This window comes from Orbicella franksi, chromosome 2, assembly GCF_964199315.1.
Source record: "Orbicella franksi chromosome 2, jaOrbFran1.1, whole genome shotgun sequence".
NCBI lineage: Eukaryota > Metazoa > Cnidaria > Anthozoa > Scleractinia > Merulinidae > Orbicella > Orbicella franksi.
This window is the reverse complement of record NC_138146.1, coordinates 3,989,419-4,010,643: the sequence shown is the minus strand read 5'-3', so window position 1 is coordinate 4,010,643 and position 21,225 is coordinate 3,989,419. Positions and strand designations below refer to the sequence as shown.

At 40.0% G+C, this 21,225-nt stretch overlaps 2 protein-coding genes and 1 pseudogene across 2 annotated transcripts; all 3 read left to right on the top strand.

Annotated features, from left to right (window-relative positions):
* Positions 1-410: 410 nt before the first annotated feature.
* Positions 411-5,901, top strand: LOC145467324 (proton-coupled folate transporter-like; annotated as a pseudogene).
* A 1,924-nt stretch (positions 5,902-7,825) lies between these two features.
* LOC145477780 (proton-coupled folate transporter-like) lies at positions 7,826-15,447 on the top strand. The gene is made up of 6 exons (XM_081455601.1): positions 7,826-10,179; positions 10,712-11,027; positions 11,865-12,410; positions 13,011-13,094; positions 13,523-13,682; positions 14,056-15,447. The coding sequence occupies exons 1-6, from the start codon at positions 9,943-9,945 to the stop codon at positions 14,159-14,161; spliced, it is 1,449 nt and encodes a 482-aa protein (XP_081311727.1). The 5' UTR covers positions 7,826-9,942; the 3' UTR covers positions 14,162-15,447.
* A 629-nt stretch (positions 15,448-16,076) lies between these two features.
* On the top strand, positions 16,077-21,217 carry LOC145477779 (ras-related and estrogen-regulated growth inhibitor-like). The gene is made up of 5 exons (XM_081455600.1): positions 16,077-16,090; positions 16,167-16,325; positions 17,103-17,159; positions 19,583-19,656; positions 20,781-21,217. The coding sequence occupies exons 2-5, from the start codon at positions 16,238-16,240 to the stop codon at positions 21,207-21,209; spliced, it is 648 nt and encodes a 215-aa protein (XP_081311726.1). The 5' UTR covers positions 16,077-16,090; positions 16,167-16,237; the 3' UTR covers positions 21,210-21,217.
* Positions 21,218-21,225: the final 8 nt, after the last annotated feature.

Sequence of the window (21,225 nt, the reverse complement as noted above, 5' to 3'; positions counted from 1 at the left end):
TATTCTTAGATTATAGCGTATGCCATTTTCATTTGTGTACTTGTTGTCTAGATGGCGTTGAAGTAATTTTGGAGCAACAATAGGACTGCAGGCAATAAAGCCTGATACGATACACATTTCCCTAGAAAGTGCTGTTTTTATTGTTTTTGTTGTTTTCTCGGGGCATGTTTTGCCATCTAAATAAATGAAGAATTTCATATGATTTAATGAGAAACATATTATTGTATTCTATTTACAAATTTTAAACAAACCAAATTGTATTCTTTTCAAAATCTCGGCCTAGGGGTTGTTCTTAAAATATTCTTAAAATTTCGCAAATTTCAGCCTCGATATTCTGAAAAAATATCTTCTTGCAAAGAGTGTAATTTTGCAGACATATATTCTGGCAGAGCTTCGCGAACAACTATCAAATGGATAGGGAGGTATATCACTATTTAAATGAAGAATAATTCATGGGCGGGCGTAGATATGGAATTTCGCTTCGAGTGTTCAACTCGATATAAAGATGAACATAAGAAGAGACATTCCATTTCTACAAGCAACTGTGTGTTACTTTGTTTGCGAAATAAACACACTAATATTGACATTTTTAATTTGACGATTTTCGGAAGATTTGCGAAGATTTTCCAAAATTTGTCAGAAGGCCACGCGAACGTTTCCGAACATTTTCCGGAAATTTCCAAAGATTTCCGAGGGTAACCGAAGATTGCCAAGGCTTTCCGAGGACGATTCGAATGGTAACTACGGATTGATTCTCGAAACGTCATGACGTTCGTGAAAATAAACTGCTTACCGGTGGCTTTGGACGTAAATTTCATCAGATAGTTCGCTATAAATATCCTTTTTACTCTTGCAGATGCCATCAACGACCAACATTCCGTTTTGGACGAAGTACTTCACAGTAGAACTGGTTGTATTTTTTTATTTCTACGGGTTCCTAACGTTTCTCCCAATTGGTAGAATTTACATATACCAAAGCGTCAGTGATATGAAAGGGTTCCCATTCGAAAACGTCAGTCAGGAAACTGAAGGTTGCGGAGAAAAGCACCTGCAGGAAAATTCAACTCTACGGGAACTGGAGCAAGAGGTCTGTCGCAATTGAAAATAATTATGCATTTTAAATTTTTTTCTACCATTTTAACGTTGTCTGAAAATTAGTACTTGCTTGTTTGTCTACTTGCACGCTTGCTTGTATGCCTGCTTGTTGCATTCTCGCATGCAAGCTACCTTGCATACTTGTTTTCATGCTTCAATGCTCGCCTGGATGTTTGCTTGCATCAGTTGTTTTTATGCCTCAATGCTCATTTGGATGCTTGCTTGCACGCTTGCTTGCATGCTTACTTGCATGTTTGCTTCCATACTTCCTTGCATCCTTCCTTGAATGCTTGTCTTCGTGCTTCAATGCTTGCTTGCATGCTTACTTGCATTCTTGCTTGCATGCTTGCTCACAAGCTTGTTTTTATGCTTTGATGCATGTTTGTTTTCACGCTTCAATGCTCGCTTGGATGCTTGTTTGCATGCATTCTGTGAATGCTTGTTTGCATCCCCGCTTCTTGCTTCCTTGCATCTTTGTTTTTGTGTTTTAATGCTCGCTTGGATGCTTGTTTTTCGTGCCTGCTTCCATTCTCGCTTGCATGCTTGGTTTCATGTTTTAATGCTTACTTGGATGTCTGCTTGCATGCTTGCTTCCATTCTCGCTTGTACGAGATGTAAATGTTTAGTATTTAATGTAAATGTTTAGTATTTAAAGTACAATTTTATGAATAGCTGTATTTTATATGTAAATGCTGATCGTCATTTAATACCAGTGATCCAGTGATCACTGATTGGCCTTTCAGGTTAAATAAAGTCTTCTATTTATTTATTTTATTTACGTTTGTTTTGATGCTAGCTTCAACGCTCGCATGTGTGTTTTCTTGCATGCACGGCTGTATGCCTGCTAAGTTACTTTCTCCTTTCTGTTTTAAGTCCGTTCCTGGGAAGATGTTAAGGATTGAGAAATATACACTTGGATATTATCCCATCCATCTGGGCATAGCGAGTGGAAAACCTGTCTAGGAAACTTCAATTAGCCGTAAGTTCTTTACTGCTCTGCGTTTCTCTTCAGGTGCAAACACTTGCCTCCCAGATTGGCGTGGTTTACAATCTCTTTGTGACCATTCTGTCCCTTGTCGTGGCACCCCTGTGGGGCCCGTGGACAGATAAAGGTGGTAAAAGAAAACCTGCTTTACTAGTTGCCATAGTAGGAGCCTGTTTTGAGATTGGCACTGTCTTACTGGTGATGTACTTCAACTGGTCTGCGTACTTGCCGTATGTGTCCGCTGCCATTAGCGGTTTCTCAGGATTTGCGGTAGTTTTGTTGACTGGGGCAATATCGTACATAGCAGATATTTCTACCAAGAAAGAACGAGCATTTCGAATGGGTGAGTATATGATGATAGGTCTGTGATATAAGTTATTATTTAAGCTTTTTTATTATTTATACTACGCTATGAGAGGCAAGATTTCCTGTTTTGATGCATGGTTAGTGCGGTGAACTCTAAATGAAAGAATCCGAGTTACGGACCGTGTCCGGATGTTGGGTAAAACGCTTTCATAGTTAATAACGGGAATGATTAAGAAGCCCGGTAACAATCAAAGATTAAGAAGCACACAAACGTGCTGAGGTTTATGTTGGAAGGTCCTTGACCCCGCACATCTTTTGTTTCGTTTGCAATGGTTCTATTGGTGAGTTTTATGAGCACACATAATCACCTTTCGTATTCTGTCAGGTTTTGTGCAAGGTCAACCCCCAAAATAGCCAACAAAGACATACAAAAAAGAACTTTGCTACGTTTTATAACCATTGTCTCTATTGATAATGGTGCTATGGAACAAACATGCATTGGTCTAGTCATGATATACTTTTTGCAATTTCTGTTACCTAAACGGGAATTTGTGCTGGGTGATGAGCCTGTGGCTCAATACTACACTTTACTCTGTACTAATGATTTCTTTTGTTAATTTAATCTGCAATTTGCCAATTTGCATACTATCCGTACCAATTTATGCGAGGAACTTGATTTTGTACTGTTCAGCTACTATTGTAAATTTTTCTGTCTTCCTTTTTTTTGCAACTTAATAGCGGTGTTGTTCCTGGCAGTCTTCGTCGCTTCAGCAGTCGGTGAACTGTCCAGCGGTCTGTGGATAGTCCACCTAGGATTCATTCCTTCCGCCTGGTTCATATTGGGCTCCTACGTTCTCTCAGGGATCTGGGCGCTATTCTGCGTTTGTGAAGTTCCTAGACCGACCAACTACGACACTGCTGTTCGCTTTTTCAGTCTTGAAAATTTCAAATGCTTTTTTAAACTGTTTCGGAAACGAAGAGATGCTGGAAGAAGGAACCTTCTATTGCTGATGCTTTGTGGCGACCTTGTCTTCTTATCAACGTTTAGTATCGAAAGTGTTAAGGTGTTGTATGTTTTGAAGAGTCCCCTTTGTTAGAGCCCAACTCTCGTGGGATATTATTTCGCGTTTGAAGCGTTTGTTCACGGCGTTGGAAGCGTGATTGGCATCCCTCTCCTTGGAACCTGTTTCAAAGAGTTGAATGTTGCTCGAGTGGGTATACTCACTGTCGTACTGGCTTCCATTATTTTGGCAATCTCCGATCGTACTTGGATGGTTTTTGTTTGTAAGTAAAGGAGATAGCCCAAACGCGATTATTTGTTCGATCCTCGAGTAGCCCCTCTATGGCGTAATAGACGCCCCGAGGACTATATAGGTATGTGCTGCCCCGTTAATTAGGGTATCGATTTTGGCCATTTCGGTCTTAAATAGGATATGGTTCTAGCACTTTAGTCTTAAATTGGGTATGTTTCTTGGAGGAAGCTACTTTTTCATCATCATCAATAAGACCGTCAACAAAAGCCCTTCATAATTTATGCTTAGGGCAACTGTGCCAGCCGCAACGGTCATAAATAGGGTATCGAATTTTTGGCCAGGTCATAAATAGGGTTTTGGTAAGTGGGCCTCACCCCCCACCAAATCTTTCTGGGAGTACCCCAGGGGATACACGTGCATTCAAAGCGGCAGTGGAAGGGGGGACTTCATGCCACGGTGGAACATACATTTTATGTTGGTGTATCGATCGATCGATCGATTGATCGAATGTTTGATTGACTGTAATGTTATGATAGTTCGTATAGTGTGATCGTCCGGGTTCGACAACCTGAGCGGAAGTCATCTTCAGAGTCAAGTCTCACTTGATTCTGAAGATGACTTCCGCTCAGGTTGTCGAAACGTCAGTCACCAACAACAGTTCTTTTCAGAACTACCCTCACCCGGACGATCACACTATACAAACTACTGATACTCCTGAGTTCAAACCATTTACTATGTAATGTTATGAATTACTATAGAATCCGTCGGGTTTCGTTCATACTGACTGCAGGTTTATAGAAGCTAGAAATAGAACGCAACCGCTTAGAGTTAGATTTTGATTCAGATTTTGATTCCACATGGTCCCATGGCCAAAATGTCATTCTCGTCGCGGTTTGCCACTTACCACTGAGGCCAAGTTCAGACGCCGTACTTCACATGAGCCGAATCAGAATGCAAATGAGAAAAATCCTTTGTTCTCTGTCATTAGCATTCGATTCGGCTGATGTAAAGTACTGCGTCTAAACTTGGCCTGACTCGAATCGTAAATTGAATGAACACCTTTTAAATTCCTCATAGCGGGCGCAGTTGGTGTCTTCAATAGCGTCCCTGTTCCAGTTCTAATGGGAGAGATGTCAAAGATAGTGGCAGAGGATGAACGAGGTACCCATAGCGATTGTTCAAATCATATCTCTTTGAGGAACTTTTTACAATGGCGTTTTGACTTGAATTCCCGCGGGGCAACTGACGCCTGAAGGATACATTTTTACCTTTCCAAGTTCCTTTCACGAATTAAGTGCAGATAGGTAAAATGTGGCAAAAATAGGGCAGCTTTATGATTTTTGACGGCTTGAAAAATACATGAGTTGGTTATATATGAGTAGATAAAGAATTAAAGACGAAAATGAATAAAGAAGTTTTCTGCGTCATAGATAGAATACATGGTGCGTTATCGCAAGGTTCCTTGTAAGCGTTGTGTTACAAAATGGCTGGAACAATACTGTGCGAGAACGGTTTATAACTCACATTACGTATGTATACCCGTTTATCTTCCAGGCACCTTGTTTTCAGCTTATAATATGGTTGCCTTTGTGGCGCAACTCGTTGGAGCCGTGCTGCTTAACAGTGTATACCAGGCGACACTCGGACTTGCATTCCAAGGCTACGTGTTTATCCTGTGTGCATTGCTGGTACTCATTCCCTTTGCGCTCGTCAGGTAGGCGCGATCGATAGTCCTTCAGCTTTACAATAAAAAGTAACAGTCAAGTTCGCCACGAACTTTTCGAATCACGTAAATGACGTCTGTTAGTAGGCTATTTATCAAACCAAGACTACAGGAAGCAACCCATACGCGAGTGAACGCAGCATCTTATTGTTGAGACGGAAACTTTAGTTCAGTGCTGGCCAGACAGTTTTATTCATTTAGATGCCTTCTATGTTTTACTCATAATATATTAGTTCAGGTAATTTGTTGCTCATAAATACAACATCCTTTGGTTAATGACTCTTTTTTTTTTCAAACACTGTCTCTGTGAAATCAAATATTCATCACGTGTGTTTTCTTTATCAGCTGTATAAAACTGCTGCCCGTTGTGGAGGAGGCAAAGAAGGAAGATGGCCTTCTTAAATTGAATCAGAATCAAACCGAAGTCGTATCGAGAGAAGACATTAGATTATAGAACTTGATACCGATCTGTGACTATTCACCACAGAACTTTAACAGTTTAGAAAGTGCACAGGCATGCTTTAATTTTAGTATAAAGTGGTTTACATGTTATCCAAAACCTTATACTTTACTGCGCGATACTATTGTGAGTTTAAAGGAGTTCAGCATTTCGAGTTATTTTGGTCACGTACAACACTATCTTTCAGTCGAAGGACACCTTAAAATAGTAGTTTACTAAGATAGAAAACACCAGAGAGATAACTGATAATCCATTACGGAACATGGATGGTTAAAAATGGAGAAGATTAAAACGGATTACAAACCACGAACTTGAAAAAATTAAGACTTAACTTTTAAAGATACGCAAGCCGTGACTGAGCTTCTTTAAACATCACCAAACTTTTTATGTACGTGTAACATAGGAATGGAATTTAGAATTCCAACATAGCAAGTTAACGTGAATTTCTCCAATTTTATTTCATGTTAAGTAATATAGGGCAAAGTTGGGGGAAGGTGGTGGCAGAGACATTTCTTGCTGCCTCTCAACCACTAGCTTGCTAACATTCGTCAAAACCCTTTTTGGCATATTATATATAATCTATGAAACACGGTTGATTAGATGAGATTAGAAGAGCTGGGAAATGGAAGTGTTAATCGTGTTTAGGAATTTTGATCAATTTTATCGTTGGCTTGTCCCGTAACCTTAGGCACGAGTTATTTCTCTGGATTTTGCTGTCGAATTAAGGGTGTTGAGGACGGGGTAATTTACTGAAATGCTCGTTATGAACTCGATTCACTTGAGTTTTTGTAAATACCAAATACATAGTCTTAGATAACCGAATATATCGCAGTTGCAAAACTACAACCTATAAAAAGTAACGCAGGAAAGCGCAATTTGAAGGTTGCTGATAAGTTGTTGCCTGGCAACGGTGCACAGTAGCCGTTCGCTATGCCTGGTTGATGGTCAGCTCCAAATATCTTAACTTCTCTGTAAAGACTGCACAGAAATTCATCTCCGTTTGTATTCTGCCCTTCTTGTTATGTTGGATTCCACAGTATCTGAGAATTTAATTGGCGTATTGATGAACCGGTTGAAAAGATGGATACACAGAATCGAACTGTAAATATAATTGGGTTAAAAGACCGGATGGTATATTACAAGATGGGTTCATTCATCAAATGAAGTTTTCCCTTTACGCATTTAATCGGTTATGATGGTGGAAAAAAAAAAAGATCATCTCAAGGTTCTTTATTAACGCTCAATTTGGCTATTGTTACGAGATTCCAGTATGGAGCATGCAATAAATATGACTGCATTTGAAGCTATCATAAAACATTCAACAAGCTGTTCTTATCATATGGCCTAGGAAACAAACTTTTTTGCCATATTTGTATAGTTTCAAACACGTGATAATCTGCGTAACAGACGTTCTCGTACGAGTTTTCCGCATTCTCGCTGCGCGGAATTAAGGGCGGGAATTTCTCAATTGGCAAACTTCTTTGGGCGAGAAGTTTAAATGAATTATGTGATTTTGTTATCTCTCGCATAATTTTGGTCAATACTCGTGCAACCAGAATGCAGAAAGGCCTTCGCTAGCGAGTACAAAAGCAAGTGTCGCGAGAACCCCCTCACTTAATTGTGGAGCACTCTTCAGCCCCGCCTTACGGTCAGGTCACCTAGCTCGTCATTACAGCCACCTTTTTTTTGTCCCCGCGAAACGCTCATACATATTTTCTTTATAAGAAAACCCAACCTGTGCAATCCTTTACAATTTTCACTCGCACTAGTTATGTTTATCTTTCCAATGCAAATATTGTAGGAACTGACTGAAGTTTCAAGTTTTTTAAAATTATATCTGCATTCCAAATGCTTATTAAAGAACAGTTGTTTAGAAGTGCAATTGTGATATTTCCGTTACTTCTGTTAAAACGTTACTCAGTTTAGATCAGTCATGAAATTTGACCCCACCGCCCTAATAGGGCTAAATTTTCGTGGTCCGTTGTGACCGTATTGACGGGGTTCCAGTGTACATTCATCAAATAATGCAGTCTCTTTTTTAATTCATTGTACTTTTAAAACAAAATCAGCACGGAAATTACAAAATTGCGTGACTTTGACTTTGTCATATATATATTTTACCTTGAGTTTGACGCGTTTCGCTCGCGAGATGACATGAGTCACGCAAGTTTTTGTTTTGGCTTTTCGATCCTCTGCGGGGCAGAAAAAAAAGTTTTACAATGAAACGTGAGGACGTTGAGAATAAAGGAAAAAAAAGAAACCTTGCCTCAACCTGGTCTGGACACTGCAATATAGCAGAGAGTGAGGTGATTTGTCTCAACTCTTTTGTCTCATGGGGGTATAACGATCATAATCAATTAGCAAGATACCCAGGGCAAGGAAACTTTTCCGTGTCACGTGAGGACTGGACTGCTTTTGTTGACGTCAATCCAAATTGCTCCGAACCCAAGACTAGCTGATGCTACAAGGTATGCCGTTTTGTTTTTCGCCTTTCGCTTGATCTTATTCTTCTTTCAAAAACGTTAACCTGGTACAGAGGTTGTGGGAAGACAGATTCTGACAGCCAGGGCATGTATGCATTAGGCGGTATGATTATGTCAACGGTCCCGGACAAATAGTCACTAAGTCAGAGTACAAGCTACCACATAGCTGAGTTCGGTCACCGATCAGAAGGGAGACAACAATTTTAGGTGATGCTTTAAAACCGCTAGCAAAAAAAAATGAAATCGCAGACCCTGTCTCCGCTGAATTGTTAACGATGTAGGCATGTCCGTACAAGGTCGAGAAACAATGATGGATGCCGGGGATGTAACATACACTCCTCTCAGCAAGTGTCGCTAACATATATTCTAGCATGGCTTCGTAGGCAATTATCTAATGGATAGGCAGATATTCTATTATTTAAGATAATTTAATACTTGGTAAGAACACTTTGTTATGGGATAAACGCTGCATTCATTAAAGCGATGTTTACTTTTTACAGAAATTGACGTGATTTGTCTTACATGAATGTAAATAACAGATCAGACTTTTTGCTTAGAAAGACATTAGGTGGCGTGACGCCAAAAAAAACCTACTCTGGTTTTGTTTCATCGATAAAGGATATCCTTTATAAATTATAACAGAAATCACTGCTGGCGCACCTGTGAGAGTAATCCTCGTACTGATGTTCGCTTTACTACTCACGTCTCCTGGTAACAGTAAGTTGCTCAGGTACCGAATTGCTTAAAAGTTCAAACTTTGAACTGCAGCACAAAGTTAGATTTTTAACTAATACGGCTCCAAGGACGTCTAGAATAGGCAAAACGAATAGCTCTGTAGGATTTGTCTAGAGCACCCGGTGAGGGTGTTTTGACGACTTAATCCCGACTACTTTGTGCGAAAGTTTTAAATATCAACGACATGTTTAACTCAAGTGGGTAACAAATATATAAGTCTCGGGTCATTGTGGACGATTTCACTTTGTGATTTCCAGTTCCAGTGACCCAAATCGCATTTTTCAGAAGAAAAGGCAAATCGTTGTTCCCATTTTAACTCTCTCAGGCCCCTCTCACACGTATTACCCTGGGAACAGACTCCTCGGTGGGAGATACGTGCGACCCCTCCCGCCCTTCTCCCGCATCTCTCTTCTCTCGTGTTCATGTTTCCTCGTCGAATCCCCGATCTAAGAGCCTGATTGCAGGCTAACAGGTAATGATCAACTTGGTCCTCCTCTATAGGTATACACAAAGCCATGGATTATATAATTTAGCATTTTGCAAGGCGCCTTCTTGAATCCAAATCTTTTAAGATTCCTCAAAAGGAATCTCTTTAAGTTAAGACAGCTTCATTGTAACGGTTAAGGTAGGAGTTGGGTTTGGACGGAGAGGAGGGGAACGAATGGCAACTACGGAGAGATTCCCGTGACGTTGTTGCTTTGAGAACGTTATGACTTCTTCGTGAAAATGGAAAATGGACCGCGGACGTTTATTTGTCCAGTTAGTTCGCTAAAAAGGAGCACTGATCATACGTTTGTTAGTAATCATGTATGTCGAGAAAACGGGATTATCTCTTCCCCTGTGACAGCAATTGTGGCTGCTTCGAATGAAACATTGCTTTTTATATCTTTTTACTCTTGCAGATGCCATTAACGACCAACGTTACATTTTGGAGGAAGTACTTCACAGTAGAAGTGGTAGTATTTCTTTATTTCTATGGGTTTCTCATGTATCTCCCAATTGGTGGAATTTACGTATACCAAAGAGTCAGTGATATGAAAGGATTCCCATACCAGAATATCAGTCAGGAAGCTGAAGAAAGTGGTTGCGGAGGAGAGCACCTTGGGGAAAATTCTACTCTATGGGAACTGGAACAAGAGGTCTGTCACAACTGAAGATACCATTTTTTCACGAGATTTCCTTCTTAATTTCCTTTTGAAAGGTGCCAGAAGGTTACAGTTTCTGAAGAAAGTTAATGTTCGCATTCTTGTCTGCATGTCTGTTTGCTTGGATGCTTGCTTGCATGTTTACATGTTTGATTATCTGGTTGCTTGCTTGCATGCTTGCTTGTTGCATGCTCCCTTGAATACATGCATTCATGTTCGCTTGTATGTATGCCTGCTCGCATGCTTCAATGCTCGCTTGCATGCTTGGTTGTTGCATAATCGTTTGCATGTTTGCTCGCATGCTTCAATGCTCGCTTGCATGATTGGTTGTTGCATAATCGCTTTCATGCTTGCATGCTTCAATGCCTACATGCTTGCTTGTATTTTATAATGCACGCTTCTATGCTCGCTCGCATGCTTCAGTAATTGCTCGATTTGGATATTATGCTGTTCATCATAGCGAATAGAAAACCTGTATGTGGATCTTAAATGAAACTTAAGTTCGAGATTTCTCGTTTCTCCCCAGGTGCAAAGGCTATCCTCACAGATTGGCGTGGTTTACAATCTTCTTATTTCCATTCCTTCCCTTTTCGTGGCGCCCCTGTGGGGCCCGTGGACAGATAAAGGTGGTAAAAGAAAATCTGCTTTACTAGTTGCGATAGTAGGAGCCGGCTTAGAGATGGCCACTGTCTTACTGGTGATGTACTTCGACTTGTCTTTGTATTTTCTGTATGTATCCGCGGCTATTAGCGGTTTCTCAGGATTTGCGGTAGTTTTGATGGTTGGCGCCACGTCGTACATAGCAGATATTTCGACCAAGGAGGAACGAGCGTTTCGAATAGGTGAGAATATTAATGATAGGTCTAAGACGTAGGATATGATATTATTTTTATATTACATTATGGGGGACAAGGTTTCCTCTTTTGATTGTTAGTGCAGTGGACTTGAATTGAAGTGGTCCGAATAAGATTGTGGAGAAGGTGCCATGTAGTAAACAACCGATGGATATACTCCTGTAATAATAATAATAATAATAATAATAATAATAATAATAAGGCTTTATTTGAGGAGGGCAAACATTTAATAGCTAAAGGCTAATAAACTTGTGGCCCTCGGAAAATAAAATTACAAACCTAATTAAAAATGAACAATAGTATGAATACAAATGTACGATATAATTAAAGCTAAAAACGTAAAATTATGAGAGTCCCGAATAGCTGAATTACAATAATATTAAAAACTTCCTTAAATATAGATATAAATAGATATAAAAGCTAAATCCTAAACTGGTCTTAAGGGTTGCTACGCTGCGAAGATCGTTTTAAATTAATTAAATGAGTTTTTAACCACTTAACCGAGTCTAATTTTCTGGTATATAGAGACACATTATTTCAAAGTCATGCTGCTGATACAGCAAAAGAACGGCCCCCTTCAGTGTCACGCTTGTAACCGAAACGGGAGTAGTGCCAGGCAGATGGGCCCATGGCCTTGACAGCACACTATATCCACAGTGTAATGATTCTGTTACTTAATTTCTATTGCTAATTTAAAGTATAATTTGCAAATTAAATTTGGATAATATCTGGATCAATTAAAATGCACCGAGCTTGATTCTGTATTCAGTTGCCGTTGTAATTTTTTCTGTCTTTCTTTCTTTTTTTTTTTTTGCAACTTGATAGCGGTGTTGTTCCTGGCAATCTTCTTTGCTGCAGTAATAAGTCAACTGACCAGCGGTCTCTGGATAGTCCACGTGGGGTTTATTCCTTCCGTCTGGTTCATAGTGGGCTGCTATGTTCTCTCAGGGATCTGGGCGCTATTCTGCGTCCGGGAAATTCCCAGACCGACCAACAACGACACTGCTGTTCGCTTTTTCAGTCTTGAAAATATCAAAAGTTTTTTTAAACTCTTTCGAAAACGAAGAGATGTTGAACGAAGGAACCTTGTGTTGCTGATGCTTTGTGGTGGCTTTACTTTCTTAACAACGGTTGGTATCGACGGTGTTAAGTCGCTCTATATTTTGAAGAGTCCCCTTTGTTGGAGCCCAACTCTCGTGGGATATTACTACGCATTTCAAGCGTTTGTTCACGGTGTTGGAAGCGTGATTGGCATCCCTCTCTTTGGAACGTGCTTCAAAGAGTTGAATGTTGCTCGTGTGGGTATGATTACTATCATCCTGGCTTCCATTATTTTGGCGTTCTCCAATAATACGTGGATGGTATTTGTTGGTAAGTGCGCCATGAGCTAAGGTCACAATCTGGCTTGTTTGTCTTCAATTCAGTTTATAACCCAGCACAACTGCGATTTTACGCCAGTATTAAAACAAAAGAAAAAAGGAAAAATAAAGGAAAACCTGAACTAACCCAGAGCATTCCATCCGATCCATCCAAGAGGGAGGGTGTAAAAATACCATTCACGCCAAGGAAACCGGAGATAGTTAACAACTGTCAAGCCACTAGGCTCGAACGTAGAATTTCTAGTTGAGCAAACTACAATGAATATATTTAAATGATCCTTAGCTCTTCTTTGTGATCGATCGATTGACCCAATGGTTGATTGACTGCGTCGTTTTGAATTACTATAGACTCTACTGGGTCTCGTTCACACTGACTGCAGGTTTATGTGTATATCTACAGAAGCAGAAAACTAGAAATAGTATATATCCTCCTAGAGTTGGATCTTGATTCAGATTTTGTTTCCACATGGTCCCATGGTCCCATGGTCAAAATGTTCTACCTGAAATTAACTGACGAAGCCATTCTTGTGGCTTGCCACTTACCACTGACTCTAATCACAAACTGAACCAACACTTTTTACGTCCCTCATAGCGGGCGCAGTTGGTGTCTTCAGTTCTGTCTGCGATCCAGTTTTAATGGGAGGAATGTCAAGGATAGTGGCGGAGGACGAACAAGGTACACATAGCAACTGTCAGCAAATAATGTTGCCTTTAACAATGGTGTTTTAAAACTTCAATTTCCACGAAACATGCATCTGACACATGAAGGGTACATTTGCACCTTTCCAAGTGTGCGCGAAACTTGAAACTAGTCCGGATTATTCGGGGACCACCCCAACGAAAACTGAACGCAAAGAAAAAACAAAAACGAAAAGTGCCAAATAAGACAACGGGCTATGAAAACTAAATAAAACATAAATACGATCTGAAAGAAAAAGTGTACTGACTTTTTCCACGTAATTGATCAAATGCATGCTGTCTTTATCGCAACAGTCCACTTAATTAGGGTTCCTTAATTGTAAGCGTTGCGTTACTTATCGGCTGAAACATTACTATAAGAGGACGGTTTATTACTCACATTACGTATACCCATTTATCTTCCAGGCGCCTTGTTTTCAGCTTATAATATGGTTACCGCAGTGACGCAACTCGTTGGAGCCGTGCTGTTTAACCTTGTGTACCAGGCGACACTCGGACTGACATTCCAAGGCTCTGTGTTTATTTTGTGTGCCGCTTTGGTACTCATTCCCTTTGCGCTCGTCAGGTAGGCGCGCCCGCGATCGCTGATCACTTCCTAGTAAAAACTACCAGTCCAGTTCACCAGGGACATTTCGTGTCAATAACTAACTTCTGCTCGTAGATTATCATAGCAAAACAACAGGTAACTCAGCCATGAGAAAAACAGCATCCCGGGAGCAGTATCTCCTTTTAATATTAAAATATTACGTAAATTTTAGTTCAGCGCTGGCTTGACAGCTTCATTCACTTAAATTTTTTAAAACTGGATACACTTGAATTAGTTCAGATAATTTTTTTGATCATAATTACGGCATCCCTTGTCAATGACTTTCTCAGTTTCTTTTCGAACACTATTTCCGTGTAATCAAATGTTCATCACTTGTGTTGTTTTTCATCAGTTTCATAATGCTACCGCCCGTTGTGGAGGAGGACAAGAAAGAAGATGGCCTTGAACTGGGTCAGAAGCAAACCCAAGACGTATCGAGAGAAAACATTCGATTATAGAAATACCGCTCTGTGAATATAAACCACACAAAATCAACTTAAACACTGAAAATGCACTGGCATGCACTATTAAACTGTAATAATATATAGATTTAGCCAGACCTAAAAGCGGAGTTTCTGGGTCGGCTTGTGGAAGCCCGATTAAGCTAACCCAGAATAAGCGAGAATTTTGATTTGAGTTTTGTGTTTTTGCGGGGAGGTTCTCTGTATATTGTTTGGCCTTCTGTTTTGAGTTTGAATAATCTCAGACTACACAAAAAGTAGTGAAAAACATTTTGTACAAGAAAACTTTATTCTTCGGTTAACTTTTAATCCTGGGTTAGCGTTAACCGGCTTCCGAACAACCCGGCTCTGTTAACAACAAGTTAACCTGACATGAGCCCGCGATCCAATCGAAAATCAGCACTAAAATGAGCTCTAAACTTTAGCCTGCGATATGGTCACGTGATACTGGTCAGCGGATACCTCGTTTTGACAAGCGTCAATTGACCATAACATGGATGTCCAATATCAAAGAAGGACGCTGTAAACAAGGCTGCATGTCTCAGTCGCTATTGGCTGGAGTACGGCCGCCATCTTGAGCGACTCCGTCGTTGTCATCACCGTGGTCGTCGTCGTGCGTACGTCGTGCCCCTACGAGCAATACCGCTAGCCATGATAACCATGAGAAAATCAGCTCATGAGTTTCCTTTTTTTCCGATATGAATATGGGGCTCCGCTTGGCGGCCCGCCGGAGCTCCGCTATAAAGTAGTTCACATTTTATCCAAAACTATTTATAGTTAACGCCATTAATTACTAAAAAGACCACTAAAGCTAACGTAATATACATGCGCGTAAAACATGTGAATGAAATTTAGAATGTAATTTAAAATGTAGCAAGTTCAGAAGTAATTATTTTAAAATTCTATTTGATGTTATTAAAGTAATTCTAGGTGGAAGATAGAGAAAGCAGGTGACGGATAGATTTCTTGCTGCATGTCAACCACTAGCTTGCTTCACAATCTTCGAAATTCTTTATTAATATAAAACAAAACAAAAGCATCAGGGTTGATCAGATGGATTAGTTCAGCTGGGAAACGGAAGTGTTGATAAATTCTTAGCAATTTGATCATTCGGTTTCCTTTTACCTATGGGATAAAATGTATTTTATTTTTCTGTTTTCTGTTATGCCCGGTTGTATCGCTGTGAGGGCCGTGTCGAGGAAGAGGGTGATTTACTGAATTGTTTCTTATGAACTTGATTCACTTCGTTATTTGTAATTAACAGGTTATTAATTTTGTAATTAACAAGTGAAGATGAAACAACAACAAAGAAAAAGAATAAAAAAATTTTCTTCCTGGGAAGAATGCAGGCTGAAAGATCACGAACGAGGTCAGACATATCACAGTCGTCAAGTTTATAAAGAAACAAATTTGAGATTTAAAATCTCAGTTCTTTATTAACGGTCAATTTGCTATTTAGTTTGATGCAATAAATGAGAATGCAATTTGAAGTTACCGTAACACATTAAAAAAAAAACTGTTCTTCTCATATGGTCTTTGAAACACACTTTTTTTTTCACGTTTGTGCAGTTTCTACATTCGATAAACAAACATGCAAAACACTCACGAATTGCCGCATAGTTAGATTTGTCAACAGCTTATCCTGGGTCTTGCAACATCATTACAGCTAGCTCAGAACAGTCGTCATTCTTAATACTTGGAATGCACTTCCCAAGACGCTGACCAATGGGATAGCTTAATGCCTTGAACACGTGCCACGCAAACGCAAGACGGTTACGCAAATGCTTGATTGGGGTCATAAAAGAGCCAAACGATATTTCGGAAAGTGTCGACAGCTCAAAGACAGAAAAGTATATAAACGGCGGTAATACCGAACCATATACAGAGTGATACACTGAAAGATTGGACTTCCTATAACATACAGCTGTAAGTATCGACAGAAACACTTATACTGAAGAAGAATTCTCAAGATCATTTCCAATTTGCATCTGTTATGTTGCAGTTCATTACGGTAAAAACAACAGAGTTCTTCTGCAAGAGAAACATCACAGTCATACAGCCAGAAAAACACAAATGGGACAAAGAAGAACTGGAATTTCGCCCAACAGCATACAAAAAATCAACGCTGTGGTAATGGGCAAAGACGGAGTTGGAAAATCTGGTGCGTGTATCTGTTGACTAATAGACTGTTATTTTAATATTGATGTCTCGAATTCTGGTGAAATGAAAATGTAAATTCAGGTTTAAGTTAATTTGCCCTGGTGCATTCAGTGAAGACGCGCCGGAACAGCTTATCATGTAGACTGAAGTCGCGAACTCTTTTTCTAATGGGATCCGTGTGCAGCTCCTTAAAAACGCACATCCACCAGATTTCGCGAAACACTAGCTGGCTCAGTGATTCACGTAAGAGGTCTAGCAAAGCCAGAACCAGAGTCGCCCGTCTTTATTTAGCAATCTTTCTTCTCTGAGCAGCGGCTTTTTTTCGGCGGATTGTGATCGAAAGTGTGATCCTTATCAATGTCAATGTAGGACATGTTCAGAGCAACGTTTCGATTCACGATTTGTTTCCTATTTATACCGACGATAGAAACTTAACACAAGCTGACATCTGAAACATTAGTAGTTCCTATAACCTGTGTGCTTCAGCCGGCTCGAAAGCGACCGATTAACAGGTGCTGCGAGCTGCTGCAGGTCATACCCACAACAGCTTCTCTTTCAGCAATCCTAAGCCATTAGTATGCTACGCAAAACAAACGGTTACGTTTAGATTCAGTCCATGATTGTGTACACATTGAATAAATATGTTGTTTTTATTATAGCAAGCACCGCGCCACATGAAAACTGTTACCAACTGAAAGCGCTCGCTTGGCTTTACTAATCGAATTTTGATTACACATATTCAGTTAACATTTTTCCTATAACCTTTTTTTATTTTTAGCTTTGACGGTTCGACTTCTCACCAAAAGATTCATCGGCGAGTATGATAGGTCTCTCGGTAAGTTTTTACTGTAAAGAAATGCGAGCAACGTAGATTGGTTTTAACTTACATAAACTCAATTAAGAGGTTAGCGATTTGGATTATACGCTTATCAAGTTCAAACAGACATGACGGCATTTTCTAATTTCATCGGTTTTAGTACCTTAAGAAGGAACAGAAAGTAATTGTTTCGAGTGATATGATGAGCTGAGAACTTGAGGAATACCTCAGTACTTGTCGACACAAACGATCAGTCGTCTGTAGCCTTAGGATCCCCAGGGGGGGTACTTCCTTATAAGTGCTATAAGGGTATGTGCGGCCCCAAAGGGTATGGTTTTTCAGCCGTTTTAGTCATAAATAGCAGAGGGTATCGATTTTAGCTGATTTTAACCGTTTTGGTCATAAATAGGCTATGGATTTTGCTCTCTAGCCTTGATATGGGTATGTTTTTAAGAAGAAGTCACTTTTTCGTCATTATCGAAAAGAAAATCAACAAGAGCCCTTCACAAATTATGGAGTACGGTAATTTAACATTGGTCTGAACTAGAGAACTAATTGTAACGCAGGTCTGAAACAGGGAGTTGATTTAAGGGTCAGGTCATAAATAGGATTTCGAATTATGGTCGGGTGATAAATAGAGTAGGGAATATCGCAGATTTTGGTCATAAATAGGGAAGCGGGCCGCACACCCCCGCCCAATTTTTACGGGTGTACCCCCCGGGGTAGGATCCCTTAGGAATGCATTGCCATGCTGAGAAGCTGCAGACTCAACTGTGAAGTCTAGTATATTCCTGCACGATTTAACAAAGGTTTTCACTTTGGGAAGGTTCTCTTGTTTTCTTATGCCTTTAACGAGGGCAACAGATGGCAGTTCAGCGACCTTGCAATTTTGCGATCACCTCGGTGAACAGGTTAAACATTCTACAAGTGACGTTATTTCATAACATTATTTTGTTTCACTTGCATCACGCATGAAGAAAAACCACGACAGTCTCCTTTCTTTACATCTGTTTCCCTTTCTTAACACAAGGTATGAGATTTTGCACCTAGAGTGGCACATGTTAAAAGGTCTGTTAATTAGTTGACGATCGTTTTGTTTTTTTATTCCTTACTTTCCCCTGAAAAAAAACCCTCATTGAAATGTCTCAGTTGACAGCAGGGCTTTTAGCTCTCATGTTCGTGGGATCAGTCACTGCAAAATCAGACTTTTAAGAGCATCAAACGTGGACAAATAGACTAGTCAGTTAAATGCAAAGGATAATTCGATGCAGTTTCTAATTGTAATTCTATTTTCATGACGATTAAGTGAGATCAGTGCTTAATCCAGTTATAAACATTCTTGATTAAATGAGATCAATTCTTGACTCAGTCGTTAAACATTCTTGACAATAGTTGACGATGGTTTCCCTCAGAAGTAAGGCCGTCTTTTCACTGATTTACTGAGCCACTATAACTGAACTAGAGTCTATTTAGATAGTGGCAAATCATTAATTTTCCTTGTGCAGTAATTTTCAATGGTTTTAACTACTATCTACTACTTGCGGGCGGAATAGCTTATCTTCAATGCAAGTAGCCGCCGCTCATCTCTCGTCTTTACAACGCGCCCGTAGGCAGTAGGCGACGTTTTAGCGATAAGAAGTGAAGTGGGCTACGAACTAGTGGGATCAGTTACTGGGTTGCGTGAGACAACAGAACAAAAACAAAGCAGGTTATTTTCACCTTTCGAATAAGCTTTCGTAAAATGATCTTCTTGTCCTGCGGCTACGGCGAAACTGTCGCAGTTTGTCTCTAGTTTTAACAAAACAAAGCAATTCAATCTTACTAATGTAGATGACGCAAACGTCAAATGGGGCTAAATTAGCTATCGATAACGTGAAAAGCGGCGAAACAAAAAGACTGACACAAGTTAGCCTGCGAGCAGGCTCTTTGCGTGGCAACTGCTCTCTTTCCCCGCGAAGAGCCCGTGGAGAGCCTGCTCGCAGGCCAACACAAGGTTACACGTGCTCCAACAATTTCAGTGATATAATGACAGCTACAGACGCACAAGTACATGGTTTAATGTAGGGGGCGTGCTATACATGTACATGTAATGCAAGATAATTTAATTCCTGTTTCCCGCTTCACACTCATTGACCTCATTCACAGCACTTTTACTCCATAATATCACAAAGTAGTCCAGTGCCTTATTTTCGGGCAGTTGTACATGTACATGTAACTTTACGCGACTATATTCCATAACAACTTAAATAATTTCCATGCAGGTTGGCGACAAATATTACTTGTGCGTCAGACTAGTGTTCCACGACATTTTTTTCTAGTAATTACAATGCTTGTGTAAGTGTACGTGTAAATTCCCATTTTAACACTGTAGTTGTTTCCCAATTGGGCGGCAAAAGATCCCGTACACAATGTAATTTTAAGTGTGCTTCTTTTTAATTCAGAATCAATCTACAGACATTACTTTGAACTGGAAGGCGATCACATTTCACTGGACATCATGGACACTGCGGGAGAGGTACAATACAGATTCACTGTATCGAAAAGAATCCGCAGATTTCTTCTGGTTGAGTGGGAGTGACATAGTTTACTTGCAATAAAACCGCGAATTTTGTAAAGTCAACAAAACTGGCGTCATTCTCTGAAATACCGATCGAACAGGCGAAGCTGATTGGGCAAAAGCATCAACTAATCAAATCAAGGCTGTTCCTATGGGAACAAAAATAATCAAAGTTTCTGAAATGGAGCGTTTTCACAGAGGTTACTTAGGCTATACTGGTTTTTCAAAATAGGAGTGCTCTGTACCTGAGTTCTGAGTTCAAACTAAATTCTCGCTTGGAGGGGAGGAAACATATAAACCATATTTTGTTTTGAATTAATAGTCCACGATACTTAGCTCTTATTAACCGAGCAGGAGGTCTGTATGGGAGAATCTTGACCGAGGTCGTGAGTACAGACCGAACACAGTGAGGTCTGTACACACGACCGAGGTCAAGATTCTCCCATACAGACCTCCTGCTCGGTTAATAAGATGTTTATTATATGGCAAAGAAGAAAACTTAAATTCGTTTAATGTAACTGGTTTGTACTAGCTGACATTTTGCTTGCGAACGGCGATGAGCTTAACTTAAACTTGCCGAAATTTGCTCGTCCTCTCTACTTTTTTTGTCATCAGGCTTTTTGGCACTTCCATAAATGATTGAGAACAAAATAAAAGAAAATGGTGAAAATTTTTGTATTTTAGTTTGCTACTTTTTCAACGCAAAATGAAACCGGTCTAGATGCCGGTCTAGATGGGAAAATCTAGACCGCGGTCAATATCGATTTCAGCCAATCAAATTCGTGAATTCGGTAGTTCCCAGTCCTTGTGAGACAGCCATATAATAAAAGAGATTATCATCTTCCCTTGCACGACCTCATAACACAAGTAGCCAATCGATAGTAGATCTGAGTAATTTCTTTGTTTATTTATCTCGTTTGGTTCGCCCGTTTTCCAACATGTGAGCTTAGAAAACGTTTTAGTTTACAATGGTTAACTTCATTTCTCGCGAGATGAATTTGTGAATTTGGTATAAACCTTACACTACTGAAAATTAAATCCCTATATTAAGTCTATCAATTTAAACTATATGCATTTGACAGAACACGGAAGAAAAACTCAGCCAGTGCTCCTGCTTTGGAAATCTGTTTCTGGTACTTTTCTCTATCACCGACAGCTCCTCAGTAAAGGAAGCTGAACGACTTGGAGAATTCATAAAGACGACAAAAACCAGCGGAGAGTATAGTGTCGTTGTGGTCGGAACAAAACGAGACTTACGCGAATACCGAGAAGTTTCTGAAGAGGAGGGAATCATACTTGCCAATAAACTACAAGCAGCCTATCGGGAGATTTCCAGTGCGGAAGGATACGCAGAAGCACAACAGCTTTTTCAAGATTCAATCCTGGCTCATTTGCAGTCAAGATTCACTGATAGAGACAAGCAGAGAAACGGATTAGGACTAAAAAAGCTCAAGGAAGGTCTTCGTGTACGGACCAAGTCACTGTATAGGAAACGGGGCATGACATTCTAGGGCGAAACGCAAAACG

What these genes read in the sequence shown, in the direction of transcription:
- LOC145477780 (XM_081455601.1), top strand. Translation starts at nt 9,943, where the DNA reads ATGCCATTAACGACCAACGTTACATTTTGGAGGAAGTACTTCACAGTA. An exon ending in TACGTGGATGGTATTTGTTG is followed by an intron (nt 12,411 to 13,010) that starts GTAAGTGCGCCA and finishes CGTCCCTCATAG; the next exon opens with CGGGCGCAGTTGGTGTCTTC. An exon ending in ATTCCCTTTGCGCTCGTCAG is followed by an intron (nt 13,683 to 14,055) that starts GTAGGCGCGCCC and finishes GTTTTTCATCAG; the next exon opens with TTTCATAATGCTACCGCCCG.
- LOC145477779 (XM_081455600.1), top strand. Translation starts at nt 16,238, where the DNA reads ATGGGACAAAGAAGAACTGGAATTTCGCCCAACAGCATACAAAAAATC. An exon ending in AGACGGAGTTGGAAAATCTG is followed by an intron (nt 16,326 to 17,102) that starts GTGCGTGTATCT and finishes TTTTATTTTTAG; the next exon opens with CTTTGACGGTTCGACTTCTC. An exon ending in TCATGGACACTGCGGGAGAG is followed by an intron (nt 19,657 to 20,780) that starts GTACAATACAGA and finishes TGCATTTGACAG; the next exon opens with AACACGGAAGAAAAACTCAG.